We start from the raw sequence: 16936 nt of genomic DNA, 5'->3' as shown, positions 1-16936 counted from the left end.
TATATATAAATATAAAATATATATAAATAATAATAAATAGATATAGATATATATAGATAAATAGAATAAATTGTAAATAATAATAAATATATTTAAATTATATATATATTTATTTATATATCTTTATTATTATTATTATTTATATTTTATTATATATATATTTTTTTTTAATATTATTATTGTGTGTGTATTATATAATTATATATTTATTATTGTTATTAATAATAATATATATTATTAATAATAATATATTATTATTATTATTTATTATTATTTATATATATTATTATATATTATTATTATTTATTATTATTTATATATATTATTATATAATATTATTATTTATATATTTTTTTTAATTATTATTATTATATATTATTATTATTATTTATTATTATTTATATATTATTATTATATCTTATTATTATTATATATTATTCTTATTTATATATTTTGTATTATTATTTATTTATTAATATTATTTATATTTTGTATTATTATTATTATATATAATCAGTCTTCTAACTGCCTGGGGTTCAGCTTCTCGCATCCCTCCTAACTCGACCTTTTCCCGTACAGCGATCGTCTTCGTCACCCTGTGCGCTCTGCTGACCTTCAGACTTGAAGACCTTCTCAGCGGTTGTCCCTCCTGCGTGGCGTCTCTGGTGGTAATGTCTGCGGTCGCCGCGGCCGTCACCGGGGTCATCTGGAGGCAGCCGGAGAGCAAAACCCAACTGTCCTTCAAGGTACGTCCTCCTCCTTCAAATCTCGCGATTTGTCTGCCATCTCAGGGCAAAGGTTCAACCTCCGCATTCAGAAAGGCTTCTTCTCAGTAAGAGCCGTGAAAATGTGAAATCGACTTCCTCAGGAGATGGAGGATTCTGAACACACAAAATATCCCGGGGGGGGGGGGGGCGGGGAACACCGCCGCAGGCTGCCAGGAGCTCATTGGATCACACCATTCAGAAAGGATTTTATTTTTTTTTGCCTTTCTCTGGATCAGGTTCAGCATTCTGTATTTCGAGGTTTTTAAATTTTTTTTATCTTTGTGATTTGATAGATTTTTTTTTTTTTGTGTTTTTTTTTTTTTTTTGGTTTAATTGAACGGACATATTATTATTTTTAATTTGTAACTATGAAAAGTATACAGGAATCTATGGAAAAAGTTTCCATCCCAATTTTTTTATTTTTTGGGATTTTTTTATTTATTTATTTATTGTTATTTGTTGTTTTTGCTTTTTGTTGCTTTTTTTAATGGCTGTGAAAATGTGGAATAGACTTCTTTTGGAGCCGGTTCTGGGCAACTCTAAAAAGGAATCTAGAAAAAAAAAAAATCTGATTCCTTTTTAGAGTTGCCCAGAACCGGCTCCAAAAGAAGTCTATTCCACATTTTCACAGCCATTAAAAAAAAAAAAGTCAACAAAAAACAAAAACAAGAAAAAACAAAAACAACCCCCCCCCCCAAAAAATAAAAATAAAAATAATATTTTCACAGCCATAAAAAAAGCAACAAAAAACAAAAACAAGAAAACAACCCCCCAAAAAAATATAAAAACATTTGGATGGAAACTTCTTTTTAGAGTTGCCCAGAACCAGCCCCCAAGTAAGTCTATTCCACATTTTCACAGCCATTAAAAAAAAAAAAGTCAACAAAAAACAAAAAAAACAAAAAACCCCCCCCAAAAAAATTAAAATAATATTTCACAGCCATAAAAAAAGCAACAAAAAACAAACAAAAAAAAACAAAGACAACCCAAAAAAAAAAAAATTTGGATGGAAACGTTTTTTAGAGTTGCCCAGAACCAGCTCCCAATGAAGTCTATTCCACATTTTCACAGCCATTAAAAAAAAAAAAAGTCAACAAAAAACAAAAACAACCCCCCCCAAAAAAATAAAAATAATATTTTCACAGCCATAAAAAAAGGAACAAAAACAAGAAAACAACCCCCCAAAAAATATAAAAAAATTTGGATGGAAACTTCTTTTTAGAGTTGCCCAGAACCAGCCCCCAAGTAAGTCTATTCCACATTTTCACAGCCATTAAAAAAAAAAAAGTCAACAAAAAACAAAAAAAAAACAAAAAACAAAAAAAACCCCAAAAAATAAAAATATTTCACAGCCATGAAAAAAAAGCAACAAAAAACAAAGAACAAAAAAAAACAAAAACAAAAAAACAACCCCCCAAAAAAAAAATTTGGATGGAAACTTTTTTTTAGAGTTTACCAGCTCCCAAGGAAGTCTATTCTACATTTTCACAGCCATTAAAAAAAAAAAAAGTCAACAAAAACAAAAACAAACCCCCCCCCCCCAAAAAAATAAAAATAATATTTCACAGCCATAAAAAAAGCAACAAAAAACAAACAAAAAAAAACAGACAACCCAAAAAAAAAATTTGGATGGAAACGTTTTTTAGAGTTGTCCAGAACCAGCTCCCAATGAAGTCTATTCCACATTTTCACAGCCATTAAAAAAAAAAAAAGTCAACAAAAAACAAAAACAAAAAAAACAAAAACAAACCCCCCCCCCCCAAAAAAAATTAAAATAATATTTCACAGCCATAAAAAAAGCAACAAAAAACAAACAAAAAAAACAAAGACAACCCAAAAAAAAAAAAAAAAATTTGGATGGAAACTTTTTTTAGAGTTGCCCAGAACCAGCTCCCAATGAAGTCTATTCCACATTTTCACAGCCATTAAACAAAAAAAAGTCAACAAAAAACAAAAACAAAAAAACAAAAAAAAAACCCCAAAAAAATAAAAATAATATTTCACAGCCATAAAAAAAGCAACAAAAAACAAAAACAAGAAAACAACCCCCAAAAAAATATATAACAATTTGGATGGAAACTTCTTTTTAGAGTTGCCCAGAACCAGCCCCCAAGTAAGTCTATTCCACATTTTCACAGCCATTAAAAAAAAAAAAAAGTCAACAAAAAACAAAAAAAACAAAAACAAACCCCCCCCAAAAAAATATAAAAATAATATTTCACAGCCATAAAAAAAGCAACAAAAAACAAACAAAAAAAACAAAAACCACCCAACAAAAAAAAAAATTTGGATGGAAATGTTTTTTTTTAGAGTTGCCCAGAACCAGCTCCCAAGGAAGTCTATTCCACATTTTCACAGCCATTAAAAAAAGCAAAAAAAAACAAAAAACAAAAAAACACCCCCCCCAAAAAAAAATAAAAAAATTTGGATGGAAACTTTTTTTAGAATTGCCCAGAACCAGCTCCCAAGGAAGTCTATTCCACATTTTCACAGGCATTAAAAAAAAAGGCAACATAATACAAAAACAAAAAAAAAACCCCAAAAAATAAAAAATAAAAATAATAAAAATAATATTTCACAGCCATAAAAAAAGCAACAAAAAACAAACAAAAAAAAACAAAAACCACCCAAAAAAAAAAAAAAAAAAATTTGGATGGAAACTTTTTTTTAGAGTTGCCCAGAACCAGCTCCCAAGGAAGTCTATTCCACATTTTCACAGCCATTAAAAAAAGCAAAAAAAACAAAAAACAAAAAAACACCCCCCCAAAGAAAAAAAAATTTGGATGGAAACTTTTTTTAGTCGCCCAGAACCAGCCCCCAAGTAAGTCTATTTCACATTTTCACAGGCATTAAAAAAAAAGCAAAAAAAAAAAAAACAGACATAAAACCCCCCCCATGTGAACAGAATGTGCTGTCCCAGGTGTAGCTCCGTGATCTCTGTGGTGACCTCTGACAACAGAAGTATAAATGGTTGCATGTGGTGTCTCCCGCAGGTGCCGGCCCTCCCCGTTCTCCCACTATTCAGCGTCTTCCTCAATCTGTACTTCATGATGCAGCTGAAGTCGGAGACGTGGATCGGGTTCGCCGTGTGGATGGTGATAGGTGAGACTTTTATTCGATGACAATATCTGTGGCTGACGTTTTCTCACACGCGGTAAAATCCGCCATTTTTTTTGCAATTTTTTTTTTTTGTCACATTTGCGCGGTCATTTACCAAATGCGAAATTTCAGGATTAAAAAACCCGAAAATGAATTTTAGCGCGCGTCACGAAAATATAAAAGATGAGGTTGGGTCGAGTAAAGCGATACCAAACATGTCAAATCTATAAACTGCAGGCACCTGAGAAATGGCGATGGACTGCGGTACCCAAAACTCTTCGTAGGCGGGACTTATGTCAAACACAAGGCCAGCAGGGCCACATCCAGCGCCCAGGGCTGCGGTTAGAAACCACGGGGCCCCAATAAAGCCAACCTGACAGGCCCCTCCCCCTTAATCCTGAGAAATGGCTATGAACTGCGGTACCCAAAACTCTTCGTAGGCGGGACTTATGTCAAACACAAGGCCAGCAGGGCCACATCCAGCGCCCAGGGCTACGGTTAGAAACCACGGGGCCCCAATAAAGCCAACCTGACAGGCCCCTCCCCCTTAATCCTGAGAAATGGCTATGAACTGCGGTACCCAAAACTCTTTGTAGGCGGGAATTATGTCAAACACAAGGTCAGAGGGGCCACATCCAGCGCCCAGGGCTGCGGTTAGAAACCACGGGGCCCCAATAAAGCCAGCCAAGAAAAACTGTTTACTAGGCTTCAGATATGAATGAACACAGTGAGTGATCCGTACCAATCACTCATTGTGTTCATTCAGAAAAGGAAGGGGCTGGTAAAAGTGACGTATTTCCCGGACCCCTCCCCCACTCTCCATCCTGAAGGGTCCTATTGTGTGCTGGTGGGTAGGAGAGGAGGGGAGCCGGCACCACTGTGGGGGGCCCTAGGCAGCAGGGGGAAACCTATGGTGCAAAGGGAGGGGAGGGGAGGGTGATGGGTGCACCTGGGGGGCAATTAGTGGAACCGGTCCCCTGTGTGGCCCTCTCAAAAAGTCGGCGGGAGGGAGAAGAGAAGAAGCCGGATTTCAGCTGCTGCAGAGAGGGCCACACGGGATCGGTTCCAGTGGTTGACCTCTATCGTGCCAATCGCCCTCCTGATTCACCCACCTGCCTGGGCCCCATACAGGAGAAACCGTGGTACCCCCTTATCCACGGTCCTGCCAGCGCCTAGGGCAAGGATCCAGAATTGTGTCCCCTCACCCACTGATGATACATGCCATAGAATGGGTGTAGAACCCTGTGTCTATTCTTTGCCCCCTTCTCTGTGCCCGGGGCAATTGCCCCTCCTGCCCACCCCTTGCCCCGCCCCGTATACTGTATAGTAGCACCATTTGAAGCAGGAAACATTTTATGGTGATTTATTTTTTCCTTTTTTTTTTTTAGGGTTCATCATTTATTTTTGTTACGGGATATGGCACAGCACGGAGGAGCACAACGGTGGTCATCAGGACAGCCTTCCGAAAACAAAGGACGCTCTTGCCAAGTCGAACGGCCAGGAACTCTCCTCTGCGGCCGTGTGTTGACCTCTTTGACATGTGGAGACTGATGGGGTGTACAGTATATTTATTGGGGGGATCTGCCTTCATGCATTTCAAAAGAACGACGGACCCGATCGTTACATCTTCATCTCTGTGGTCTACAGATGGTCTTCAGCGATGGTGAAAGTCGCCTGTTCTTCCCATGCACGAGTCTATTGTAGGCCGATATCTCCTACAGATGGTCTTCAGTGATGGTGACAGTCGCCTGTTCTTCCCATGCACGAGTCTAGTGTAGGCCGATATCTCCTGCAGATGGTCTTCAGAGATGGTGACCATCTATTCATCCCATGCAGGAGTCTAGTGTAGGCCGATATCTCCTACAGATGGTCTTCAGCGATGGTCACAGTCATCTGTTCTTTCCATGCAGGAGTCTATTGTAGGCCGATATCTCCTGCAGATAGTCTTCAGAGATGGTAACCGTCGCCTGTTCTTCCCATGCACGAGTCTATTGTAGGCCGATATCTCCTACAGATGGTCTTCAGCAATGGTAACCGTCGCCTGTTCTTCCCATGCAGGAGTCTAGTGTAGGCCGATATCTCCTGCAGATGGTCTTCAGAGATGGTGACCATCTATTCATCCCATGCAGGAGTCTAGTGTAGGCCGATATCTCCTATAGATGGTCTTCAGAGATGGTGACAGTCTGTCTTCCCATGCACGAGTCTATTGTAGGCCGATATCTCCTGCAGATGGTCTTCAGAGATGGTGACCATCTATTCATCCCATGCACGAGTCTAGTGTAGGCCGATATCTCCTACAGATGGTCTTCAGTGATGGTGACAGTCGCCTGTTCTTCCCATGCACGAGTCTAGTGTAGGCCGATATCTCCTACAGATGGTCTTCAGAGATGGTGACAGTCTGTCTTCCCATGCAGGAGTCTATTGTAGGCCAATATCTCCTACAGATGGTCTTTAGCAATGGTAACCGTCGCCTGTTCTTCCCATGCAGGAGTCTATTGTAGGCTGATATCTCCTACAGATGGTCTTCAGCGATGGTGACCGTCTATTCTTCCCATGCACGAGTCTAGTGTAGGCCGATATCGCCTACAGATGGTCTTCAGCAATGGTGACCGTCGTCTATTCTTCCCATGCACGAGTCTAGTGTAGGCCGATATCTCCTACAGATGGTCTTCAGCGATGGTCACAGTCATCTGTTCTTTCCATGCAGGAGTCTATTGTAGGCCGATATCTCCTACAGATGGTCTTCAGCGATGGTGACAGTTGTCTGTTCTTCCCATGCACGAGTCTAGTGTAGGCCGATATCTCCTACAGATGGTCTTCAGCGATGGTCACAGTCATCTGTTCTTTCCATGCAGGAGTCTATTGTAGGCCGATATCTCCTACAGATGGTCTTCAGCGATGGTGACAGTTGTCTGTTCTTCCCATGCAGGAGTCTATTGTAGGCCGATATCTCCCAGAGATGGTTTCAGTGATGGTGACCATCTATTCTTCCCATGTATGAGTCTATTGTAGGCCGATATCTCCTACAGATGGTCTTCAGCGATGGCGACTGTCTGTTCTTCCCATGCAGGAGTCTATTGTAGGCCAATATCTCCTACAGATGGTCTTCAGCGATGGCGACTGTCTGTTCTTCCCATGCAGGAGTCTATTGTAGGCTGATATCTCCTACAGATGGTCTTCAGAGATGGGACCGTCGCCTGTTCTTCCCATGCAGAAGTCTATTGTAGGCCAATATCTCCTACAGATGGTCTTCAGAGATGGCGACTGTCATCATCTATAGTCACCAGCACACCACTGAGGATTCTCCTGGATTTATTGGTGGAATGTCACAGTAGTCAAATACTCGACCTGTTCCTCATTGAAGGAGGGACCCTACAAGACCCGAAAGGTTGATTTTATCTGGCCAATGGGAAGTTCCACCAAAAAATCCAGGAGAATCCTCCTTGGAGCGATGGCGACTCTCCATTCTTCTCTCTGGGCAGCTAGTGAAGTCACATGACTTGACACTGCATGATGGTCGTAGTTTGGCGTATCGTCACTCTTGTAGTCTTCTGTATTCCTCACGCCTTTGTATTATATCTGGTGTACGATGAGAGACATAACAGAACACGATCAGTGGCAGCGTTGTAATGCCGATGAGAATTCCCGTGGCACCGCACCAGACGAGTTATTTATAGCGTTTGAATGAACTGAGCGCTCAAGTCTTCCCCCGATGACCGGCTGACGTTGTATCGGCCGACATCGCACATGGAAGACCTATTCTAGGCACTCCAGACTGAATCGGTGAAGAACCTTGAAGATTACAGATATTAGGAATATTTATTGTATTTAACTTCTACTTGATACTCGGCGACTTCTCAAAGTGCTACTTGAACCTAAAAGTTCCAGAATTGTGGAGATGGACCAAGTCTGAGAGACATTGTGTACACTTCATTCACATTTCTCTTGTGTGAGTTTTCTAGAACATTGTTTGTCCCCTAGTAGAGGATTGAAGGTAATACCCAATCAGAACTGACCGTATGAATTCCCGAAATCGGACAGCTGTTGTCTCCCATGGTGCGGTCTATGAAGCTTCTCATAGGGTGCAGGTTCCATGTGTTCCAAGGCCAGACGTGACACCATCACACCTATATGAGTTTGGTGGACATCCTATTCCAAACCCATGAATATTAACAGTGCATTTCCCACCACCTTCACTATGGCCATTACTATATAGCTGACCCCTCCCACCCCTCTCCATGGCCAATAATAAGGAGTTTGGTATATAAACTCTTCCACTCTACTGGGAGGGCTTTCCACAAGATTTTAGGGGGTGTCCAACTGATGTTGGATGAGAAGACCTGCCTCACCATTGGCATTCCAATTCACCCCAAAGGTGTTCAGCAAGGTTGAGGTCAGGGCTCTTGAGTTTCTCCACTCTTCTGGGAAGGCTTTCCACAAGATTTTGGAGGGTGTCTGTGGGAATTTGTGCCCGTTGGTGAGGTCAGGTACTGATGTTGGATGAGCAGACCTGGATCACCATCAATACTAGGATCCATCCTAAAGGTGCTCAGTAGGGTTGAGGTCAGGATTCTGTGCAGAGAACTCCACCCATCATTCCTATATGAGCTTGTTGGACATCTCATTCTTGGCCATTAATATGGAATTGTTCCATTTTGAGGTTATAACATCCTTCATTCTTCTGGGAAGGCTTTCCATAAGATTTTGGAGGGTGTCTGCGGGAATTTATGGCCATTTGTGAGGTCGGTTACTGATGTTGAATGGGAAGACCTGGCTTACCATCAGAGATCCAATTCATCCCAAAGGTGTTCAGCAGGGTTGAGGTCAGGACTCTGTACAGGACACTCCATGACCTCAAACCTACTGAGCACCTTTGGGGTGAGGAGACCTCATGCCAGACATGTTCCATAGGGTTGAGGTCAGGAACTAATGTTGGGTGAGAAGACCTGGCTCACCATCCACCCCAAAGGTGTTCAGTAGGGGTGAGGTCAGGAACTAATGTTGGGTGAGAAGACCTGGCTCACCATCCACACTCCACCCCAAAGGTGTTCAGTAGGGTGAGCTCAGGGCTCTGTGCAGGACACTGGAGTTCCTCCATGACCTCACCCCTACTGAACACCATTGGGGTGAGGAGACCTCATGCCAGACATGTTCCGTAGGGTTGAGGTCATGTACTAATGTTGGGTGAGATGACCTGGCTCACCATCCACACTCCACTCCAAAGGTGTTCAGTAGGGTGGAGGTCAGGGCTCTGTGCAGGACATGACCTAACCCCTACTGAACACCATTGGGGTAAGGAGACCTCATGCCAGACGTGCTCCGTAGGGTTGAGGGCAGGTACTGATGTTGGGTGAGAAGACCTGACTCACCCTCCACACTCCACCCCAAAGGTGTTTAGTAGGGTGAGCTCAGGGCTCTGTGCAGGACACTCGAGTTCCTCCATGACCTCACCCCTACTGAGCACTATTGGGGTGAGAAGGCCTCATGCCAGACGTGTTCCGTAGGGTTGAGGGCAGGTACTGATGTTGGGTGAGAAGACCTTATACCAAAAGTAGGGTTGAGGTCAGGGCTCTGTAGAGGACACTGGAGTTCCTCCACACCAAACTGGTCCTCCATGTCTTTATGGAGCTGCCTTTGGCCATGCAGTATACCTGCCCCGCATCGGCTTTACATCACTGACTCTACTGAAGGGCAAAGAGTGAAGGAAAAACATATTCTGGATCTGTTCAGTAGAGCGTCCAAAGACTTTCCTCCGGTCCTATAGGTACATTATATTTATATATATATATACAAAGAATAAAAACATATATGAAAATATTATATAAATAAGTATATATATTTATTTATTATATGTTATATACATTTATCTATGTCTATATATTTATTATATAATATTTTTATATATAATCTGTAATTTATGTATGTGTATATATATATATATGTGTGTGTGTGTGTATGTATATATATATATAAAATAAAGAAAATAAAATTTATATATATTAATATATATACATATATATTAATATATATATTAATATATATATATATATATATATATTTTAATATATATATAATTTATTTTTATTTTTTTTGGGGGGGGGGGGGGTAGTGAGGACCAACCGCAGAAGGTGTATGTCCAGCTGAAACTTTTTTTAAAATTTTGTCTATTTTATTGTATATTTTGTTGTCTATTTTATCGGCGGCCTTCCTGATGTTTGTTGTGTAGAAAGTGACGTGTTTTTTATGGAAATGTGTAATCCAGAATATCAGACGTTCTAATTGTATTTTTGTACAAATAAAAATTGTTTTTGTTTTTTTATATTTTGGTTTTCTGGCTTTTCATTGGTTCTGTGGGCTTAGATCCATCACCGGCCCAAAGCCTGGGAAATTTTACAATGATCCCACGGCCTGGCCCCACCGCTCAGATAGGTCTCGGGATATTATAAAGATCTACTTACCTGATCCTCCTCCACGCGGCTAGACCGCCCCCCCTTCCCCCCCTCGCAGTGCCTTCTCCCCCATGCTCCAGTGGTCTGAGGTCCTGACGTCATCACGACTGATGCAAGTTCCATAGGCCTACATTGGATGCTGAGGGACGGTCCACCACCAGAGCATGGGGGAGCACCATTACCAGGGGAGGGATCAGTTAAAGTTCTCCTCTCCCCCAGACTGATATGAAGGCCCTTTAAGTGCCCGGTCACACCCCGTGCGATATGCTGCGTGACCTTCAAATCACATGCCAAGTCGCACTCTATTATCCGCAGTTACAGCGGTCATATTGCTTGGATTCACCCCCGAGCACCTTCACTTGGTTCCACCTCGGAGCACCTCCACTTGGTTCCATCCCCTGCCTACCCCCGAGCACCTCCACTTGGTTCCATCCCCTGCCTACCCCCGAGCACCTTCACTTGGTTCTACCTCCTTACCCACCTCTGAGCACCTTCACTTGGTTCCACCTCCGAGCACCTTCACTTGGTTCCACCTCGGAGCACCTTCACTTGGTTCCACCTCGGAGCACCTTCACTTGGTTCCATCCCCTGCCTACCTCCGAGCACCTTCACTTGGTCCCACCTCCAAGCACCTCCACTTCAAATCACATGCCAAGTCGCACTCTATTATCCGCAGTTACAGCGGTCATATCGGCGTGATTCCCCCTTGGTCGGAGCCACACTGATTGGCGCATTCACTACTTCAGGTACTTGCAAGCTGCAGATGTCCTGACAAGTCGGATAGACATCCAACTTTGAAATCGTGCGACTTCACTGGAAGTCACACAATCCCAAAGTCGGATGGGTGTGACCGGGGATTAACAGCTCTGAGCACCTTCACTTGGTTCCACCTCTGAACACCTTCACTTGGTTCCACCTCTGAACACCTTCACTTGGTTCCACCTCTGAACACCTTCACTTGGTTCCACCTCCGAGCACCTTCACTTGGTTCCACCTCTGAACACCTTCACTTGGTTCCACCTCCGAGCACCTTCACTTGGTTCCACCTCTGAACACCTTCACTTGGTTCCACCTCTGAACACCTTCACTTGGTTCCACCTCTGAGCACCTTCACTTGGTTCCACCTCCGAGCACCTTCACTTGGTTCCACCTCCAAGCACCTTCACTTGGTTCCATCCCCTGCGCACCTTCACTTGGTTCCATCCCCTGCGCACCTCCGAGCACCTTCACTTCGTCCCACCTCCGAGCACCTTCACTTGGTTACACTCCCTGTACTACCCCCTTACCTGCCTCTGAGCACCTCCACTTGGTTCCACCCCCTGCCCACTTCTAAGCACCTCCACTTGGTTCCACCTCTGAGCACCTTCACTTGGTTCCACCCCCTGCCCACCTCCGAGCACCTTCACTTGGTTCCACCCCCTGCCCACTTCCAAGCACCTCCACTTGGTTCCACCTCTGAACACCTTCACTTGGTTCCACCTCTGAACACCTTCACTTGGTTCCACCTCTGAACACCTTCACTTGGTTCCACCTTTGAGCACCTCCATTTGGTTCCACCTCTGAACACCTTCACTTGGTTCCACCTCCGAGCACCTTCACTTGGTTCCACCTCCGAGCACCTTCACTTGGTTCCACCTCCAAGCACCTTCACTTGGTTCCATCCCCTGCACACCTTCACTTGGTTCCATCCCCTGCGCACCTTCACTTGGTTCCATCCCCTGCGCACCTCCGAGCACCTTCACTTGGTCCCACCTCCGAGCACCTTCACTTGGTCCCACCTCCGAGCACCTTCACTTTGTCCCACCTCCGAGCACCTCCACTTGGTTCCACCCCCTGCCCACTTCTAAGCACCTCCACTTGGTTCCACCTCTGAGCACCTTCACTTGGTTCCACCCCCTGCCCACCTCCGAGCACCTTTACTTGGTTCCACCCCCTGCCCACTTCCAAGCACCTCCACTTGGTTCCACCTCTGAGCACCTTCACTTGGTTCCACCCCCTTACCCACCTCCAAGCACCTTCACTTGGTTACACTCCCTGTACTACCCCCTTACCCGCCTCTGAGCACCTCCACTTGGTTCCACCCCCTGCCCACTTCCAAGCACCTCCACTTGGTTCCACCTCCGAGCACCTTCACTTGGTTCCACCTCCGAGCACCTTCACTTGGTTCCATCCCCTGCCCACCCGAGCACCTTCACTTGGTTCCACCCCCTTACCCACCTCCAAGCACCTTCACTTGGTTACACTCCCTGCCCACCTCCAAGCACCTTCACTTGGTTCCACCCCCTAACCACCTTCCATCACCTTCACTTGGTTCCACCCCCTTACCCACCTCCGAGCACCTTCAGGTACGACTTGCATAGACAACTGTCTTGCAAGCCGCAGATGTCCTGACAAGTCGGAATGTCATCGAACTTTGAAATCGTGCGACTTCACTGGAAGTCGCACCATCTTAGAGTCAGATGGGTGTGGCCGGGGATTAACGTCTGACGTAAGAGATCCACTTTTCCTGCAACACTCACCTTGTGATCCGGAGCCATCCCTGCAGTACTTGTTTTCTGACACTGGATGTCCTCAGTCCCCCAAGACAAAGGCGGGCCATCAGCATTCAACCCACTTCCTCTGAGCCCAGGCTGTCACAGGCCCACCCTAGCCTGTGATTGGGCAATGAAGGGAGAAAAAGCACAACACTTAGCTCATTTTCTGTCACTCTGCTCTCTCCTCCTATGTGCATGCTCCTTGTCAGCATATGAACGGATTGTCTACTGCCTCTGCTGCTTCCGCCCCCCAGTCTGAGCTCTGCTGTACAGCAACTGCAGGAGACGGATATCAAGTCAAAGTACACAAAGCTCATTTCAGAACGACCGATAACATCTTCATGTACGGTTAGTGTTTCCTCCTGCTCTGTTCTCACTCCAACTGCCACTTCTACCCAAAGCAGCCCCCGCCCCCCCCCCCCCATTTATTATATGTTCAGCTCCTGCCCCGGGTGTCGCCCGGCTTTGAATTGGGAGACATTATCGGCTTCTGTGCTGCATGCAACAAAGTGCCAACCCATAGCAACCAATCAGAGTTTGCTTTTCAGATGTCAGATTGATACAAGACTGATTCCGATTGGCTGATGAGGGTGCTGCTCTCCGCCTTCCCCGCCCCTAGATCTCACCATGCTTGACTGTAGGTAACCTCCAGCAGGAATCGGCGACGTCCTTCTCACACCTGTAGACTCCTCGAGGCTCTTCGATGGTGGAGAACCAACTGAGGAATGCAAGTTATTCATCGAGCCGCCCTTGTCTGCAGGAACTCCCTCCTTCTGAATCACTTCTTGTCCCCGCCCCCTATCCACCAACGTGCACCTTCACTTGGTTCCACCCCGTACCCACCGAGCACCATCCCTTGGTTCCACCCCCTACCCACCTCCGAGCACCATCCCTTGGTTCCACCCCCTACCCACCTCCGAGCACCATCCCTTGGTTCCACCCCCTACCCACCTCCGAGCACCTTCACTTGGTTCCACCCCCTACCCAGCGAGCACCTTCCCTTGGTTCCTCCCCCTACCCACTGAGCACCTTCACTTGGTTCCACCCCCTACCCACCTCCTGAGCACCATCCCTTGGTTCCATCCCCTACCCACCTCCAAGTACCATCCCTTGGTTCCTCCCCCTACCCACCTCCTAGCACCGTCCCTTGGTTCCTCCCCCTACCCACCGAGCACCATCCCTTGGTTCCACCCCCTACCCACCTCCTGAGCACCATCCCTTGGTTCCATCCCCTACCCACCTCCAAGTACCATCCCTTGGTTCCTCCCCCTACCCACCTCCTCGCACCGTCCCTTGGTTCCTCCCCCTACCCAACTCCGAGTACCATCCCTTGGTTCCACCCCCTACCCACCTCTGAGCACCGTCCCTTGGTTCCACCCCCTACCCACCGAGCACCTTCACTTGGTTCCACCCCCTACCCACCTCCGAGCACCTTCATTTGGTTCCTCCCCCTACCCACCGAGCGCCTTCATTTGGTTCCTCCCCCTACCCACCGAGCGCCTTCATTTGGTTCCTCCCCCTACCCACCGAGCACCTTCATTAGGTTCCTCCCCATACCCACCAAGCGCCTTCATTTGGTTCCGCCCCCTACCCACCAACCACCATCCCTTGGTTCCACCCAATACCCACCGAGCACCATCCCTTGGTTCGACCCACTACCCACCTCCTGAGCACCATCCCTTGGTTCCACCACTTACCCACCGAGCACCTTCACTTGGTTCCACCCCCTACCCACCGAGCACCTTCACTTGGTTCCACCCCCTACCCACCGAGCACCTTCACTTGGTTCCACCCCCTATCCACCGAGCACCTTCATTTGGTTCCTCCACCTACCCACCGAGCACCTTCCCTTGGTTCCACCCCCTACCCACCTCCAAGCACCTTCACTTGGTTCCTCCCCCTACCCACCGAGCACCTTCCCTTGGTTCCTCCCCCTACCCACAAGCACCTTCCCTTGGTTCCTCCCCCTACCCACCGAGCACCTTCACTAGGTTCCTCCCCCTACCCACCGAGCACCTTCACTTGGTTCCACCCCCTACCCACCTCCGAGCACCTTCATTTGGTTCCTCCCCCTACCCACGGAGCACCTTCATTTGGTTCCTCCCCCTATCCATCTCCATGCACCTTCACTTGGTTCCTCCCCCTACCCACCTCCCAGTACCGCCCCTTTTAGAGAATAAGCCAAATATTTTGTAGTGCCAAGTAATTTGCATGGAGTATTTTAATAACAAGAAAAGCAGAAAAACAGATCGCCAGCAGCATTGGACCCCCCAAAAAATACCAACCTAGCAACCATAGACCCCTGGCAGCTACAACAGATCCTCCAGTATACCCCAGCTCCCCTCGCCATTACATACTTTCAGTGCTGGAGGTGCCGGGACTGAGTCCCCTGCGTCCCCCTGCATCCTGCGTTCCCTGAGTCCCCTGCCATCCCTGCGTCCCCCTGCATTCCCTGCATCCCCCTGCATTCCCTGCGTCCCCCTGCATCCTGCGTTCCCTGAGTCCCCTGCCATCCCTGCGTCCCCCTGCATTCCCTGCATCCCCCTGCATTCCCTGACGATTCCCCCCGGGGTTAAGTATTCCGAAAGTATGTGAGATCGTAAATCTGGGGATGGCATCCCGAGGATCGGATCTATGGTACACCCGTTATAGAATCAGATGAATGGATGACACTCGGGGCCACAGAAACGCACATTGATGTCCCATTGCCTTTTCCCCTTTTTTTTCTTCGCCTTTAATCAGGACATGTGCGCATTTGTCATGAAGGTTTTCAATGGTTTCTTGTATTGCATTGCATAGAGAAGCACAGAGACAGAGTGACGATATAATGATGGCATTGCATAGAGAAGCACAGAGACCCAGTGAGGATATGATGATGGCATTGCATAGAGAAGCACAGAGACCCAGTGATGATATGATGATGGCATTGCATAGAGAAGCACAGAGACCCAGTGATGATATGACTATGGCAATACATAGAGAAGCACAGAGACCCAGTGATGATATGACTATGGCATTGCATAGAGAAGCACAGAGACCCAGTGACGATATGACGATGGCAATGCATAGAGAAGCACAGAGACCCAGTGACGATATAACGATGGCACTGCATAGAGAAGCACAGAGACCCAGTGACGGTATGACTATGGCAATGCATAGAGAAGCACAGAGACCCAGTGACGATATGACGATGGCACTGCATAGAGAAGCACAGAGACCCAGTGATATGACGATGGCATTGCATAGAGACCCAGTGATGATATAACGATGGCAATGCATAGAGAAGCACAGAGACCCAGTGATGGTATGACTATGGCAATGCATAGAGAAGCAAAGAGACCCAGTGACGATATAACTATGGCAATACATAGAGAAGCACAGAGACCCAGTGATGATATGACGATGGCATTGCATAGAGAAGCACAGAGACCCAGTGATGATATGACGATGGCAATGCATAGAGAAGCACAGAGACCCAGTGATGGTATGATGATGGCAATGCATAGAGAAGCACAGAGACCCAGTGATGATATGACGATGGCAATGCATAGAGAAGCACAGAGACCCAGTGATGGTATGATGATGGCAATGCATAGAGAAGCACAGAGACCCAGTGATGATATGACTATGGCATTGCAAAGAGAAGCACAGAGACCCAGTGATGGTTTGACTATGGCAATGCATAGAGAAGCACAGAGACCCAGTGATGATATGACTATGGCATTGCATAGAGAAGCACAGAGACCCAGTGACGATATGACGATGGCAATGCATAGAGAAGCACAGAGACCCAGTGACGATATAACGATGGCACTGCATAGAGAAGCACAGAGATCCAGTGACGATATGGCAATGGCACTGCATAGAGAAGCACAGAGACCCAGTGATGATATGACGATGGCAATGCATAGAGAAGCACAGAGACCCAGTGATGGTATGATGATGGCAATGCATAGAGAAGCACGGAGACCCAGTGATGGTATGATGATGGCAATGCATAGAGAAGCGCAGAGACCCAGTGGGTATACAGTAAAGTAAATACTAGAAATGGAAACGTTTTGCTGATTAGCGGGAGGAAGAAATTCAT

General features: G+C 46.0%; 1 protein-coding gene across 1 annotated transcript in view; it reads left to right on the top strand.

Annotated features, from left to right (window-relative positions):
• The window catches only part of LOC149439029 (high affinity cationic amino acid transporter 1-like), a 38835-nt gene extending 28650 nt beyond the window's left edge, over positions 1-10185 (top strand). The window contains exons 8-10 of the mRNA XM_089659561.1: positions 580-746; positions 3761-3869; positions 5255-10185. Of these exons, the coding sequence (XP_089515687.1) occupies positions 580-746; positions 3761-3869; positions 5255-5394 (416 nt within the window). The 3' untranslated portion in view covers positions 5395-10185. The remainder of the gene's footprint in view (positions 1-579; positions 747-3760; positions 3870-5254) is intronic.
• The last annotated feature ends 6751 nt before the right edge of the window (positions 10186-16936 follow it).

The sequence above is a fragment of the Staurois parvus genome, unplaced genomic scaffold (assembly GCF_062004578.1).
Source record: "Staurois parvus isolate SC_StPar_1 unplaced genomic scaffold, SC_StPar_1.0 ptg001163l, whole genome shotgun sequence".
Lineage (NCBI taxonomy): Eukaryota > Metazoa > Chordata > Amphibia > Anura > Ranidae > Staurois > Staurois parvus.
Note: the sequence above shows the minus strand (reverse complement) of the source record. Positions and strands in the feature narration are given on the sequence as shown.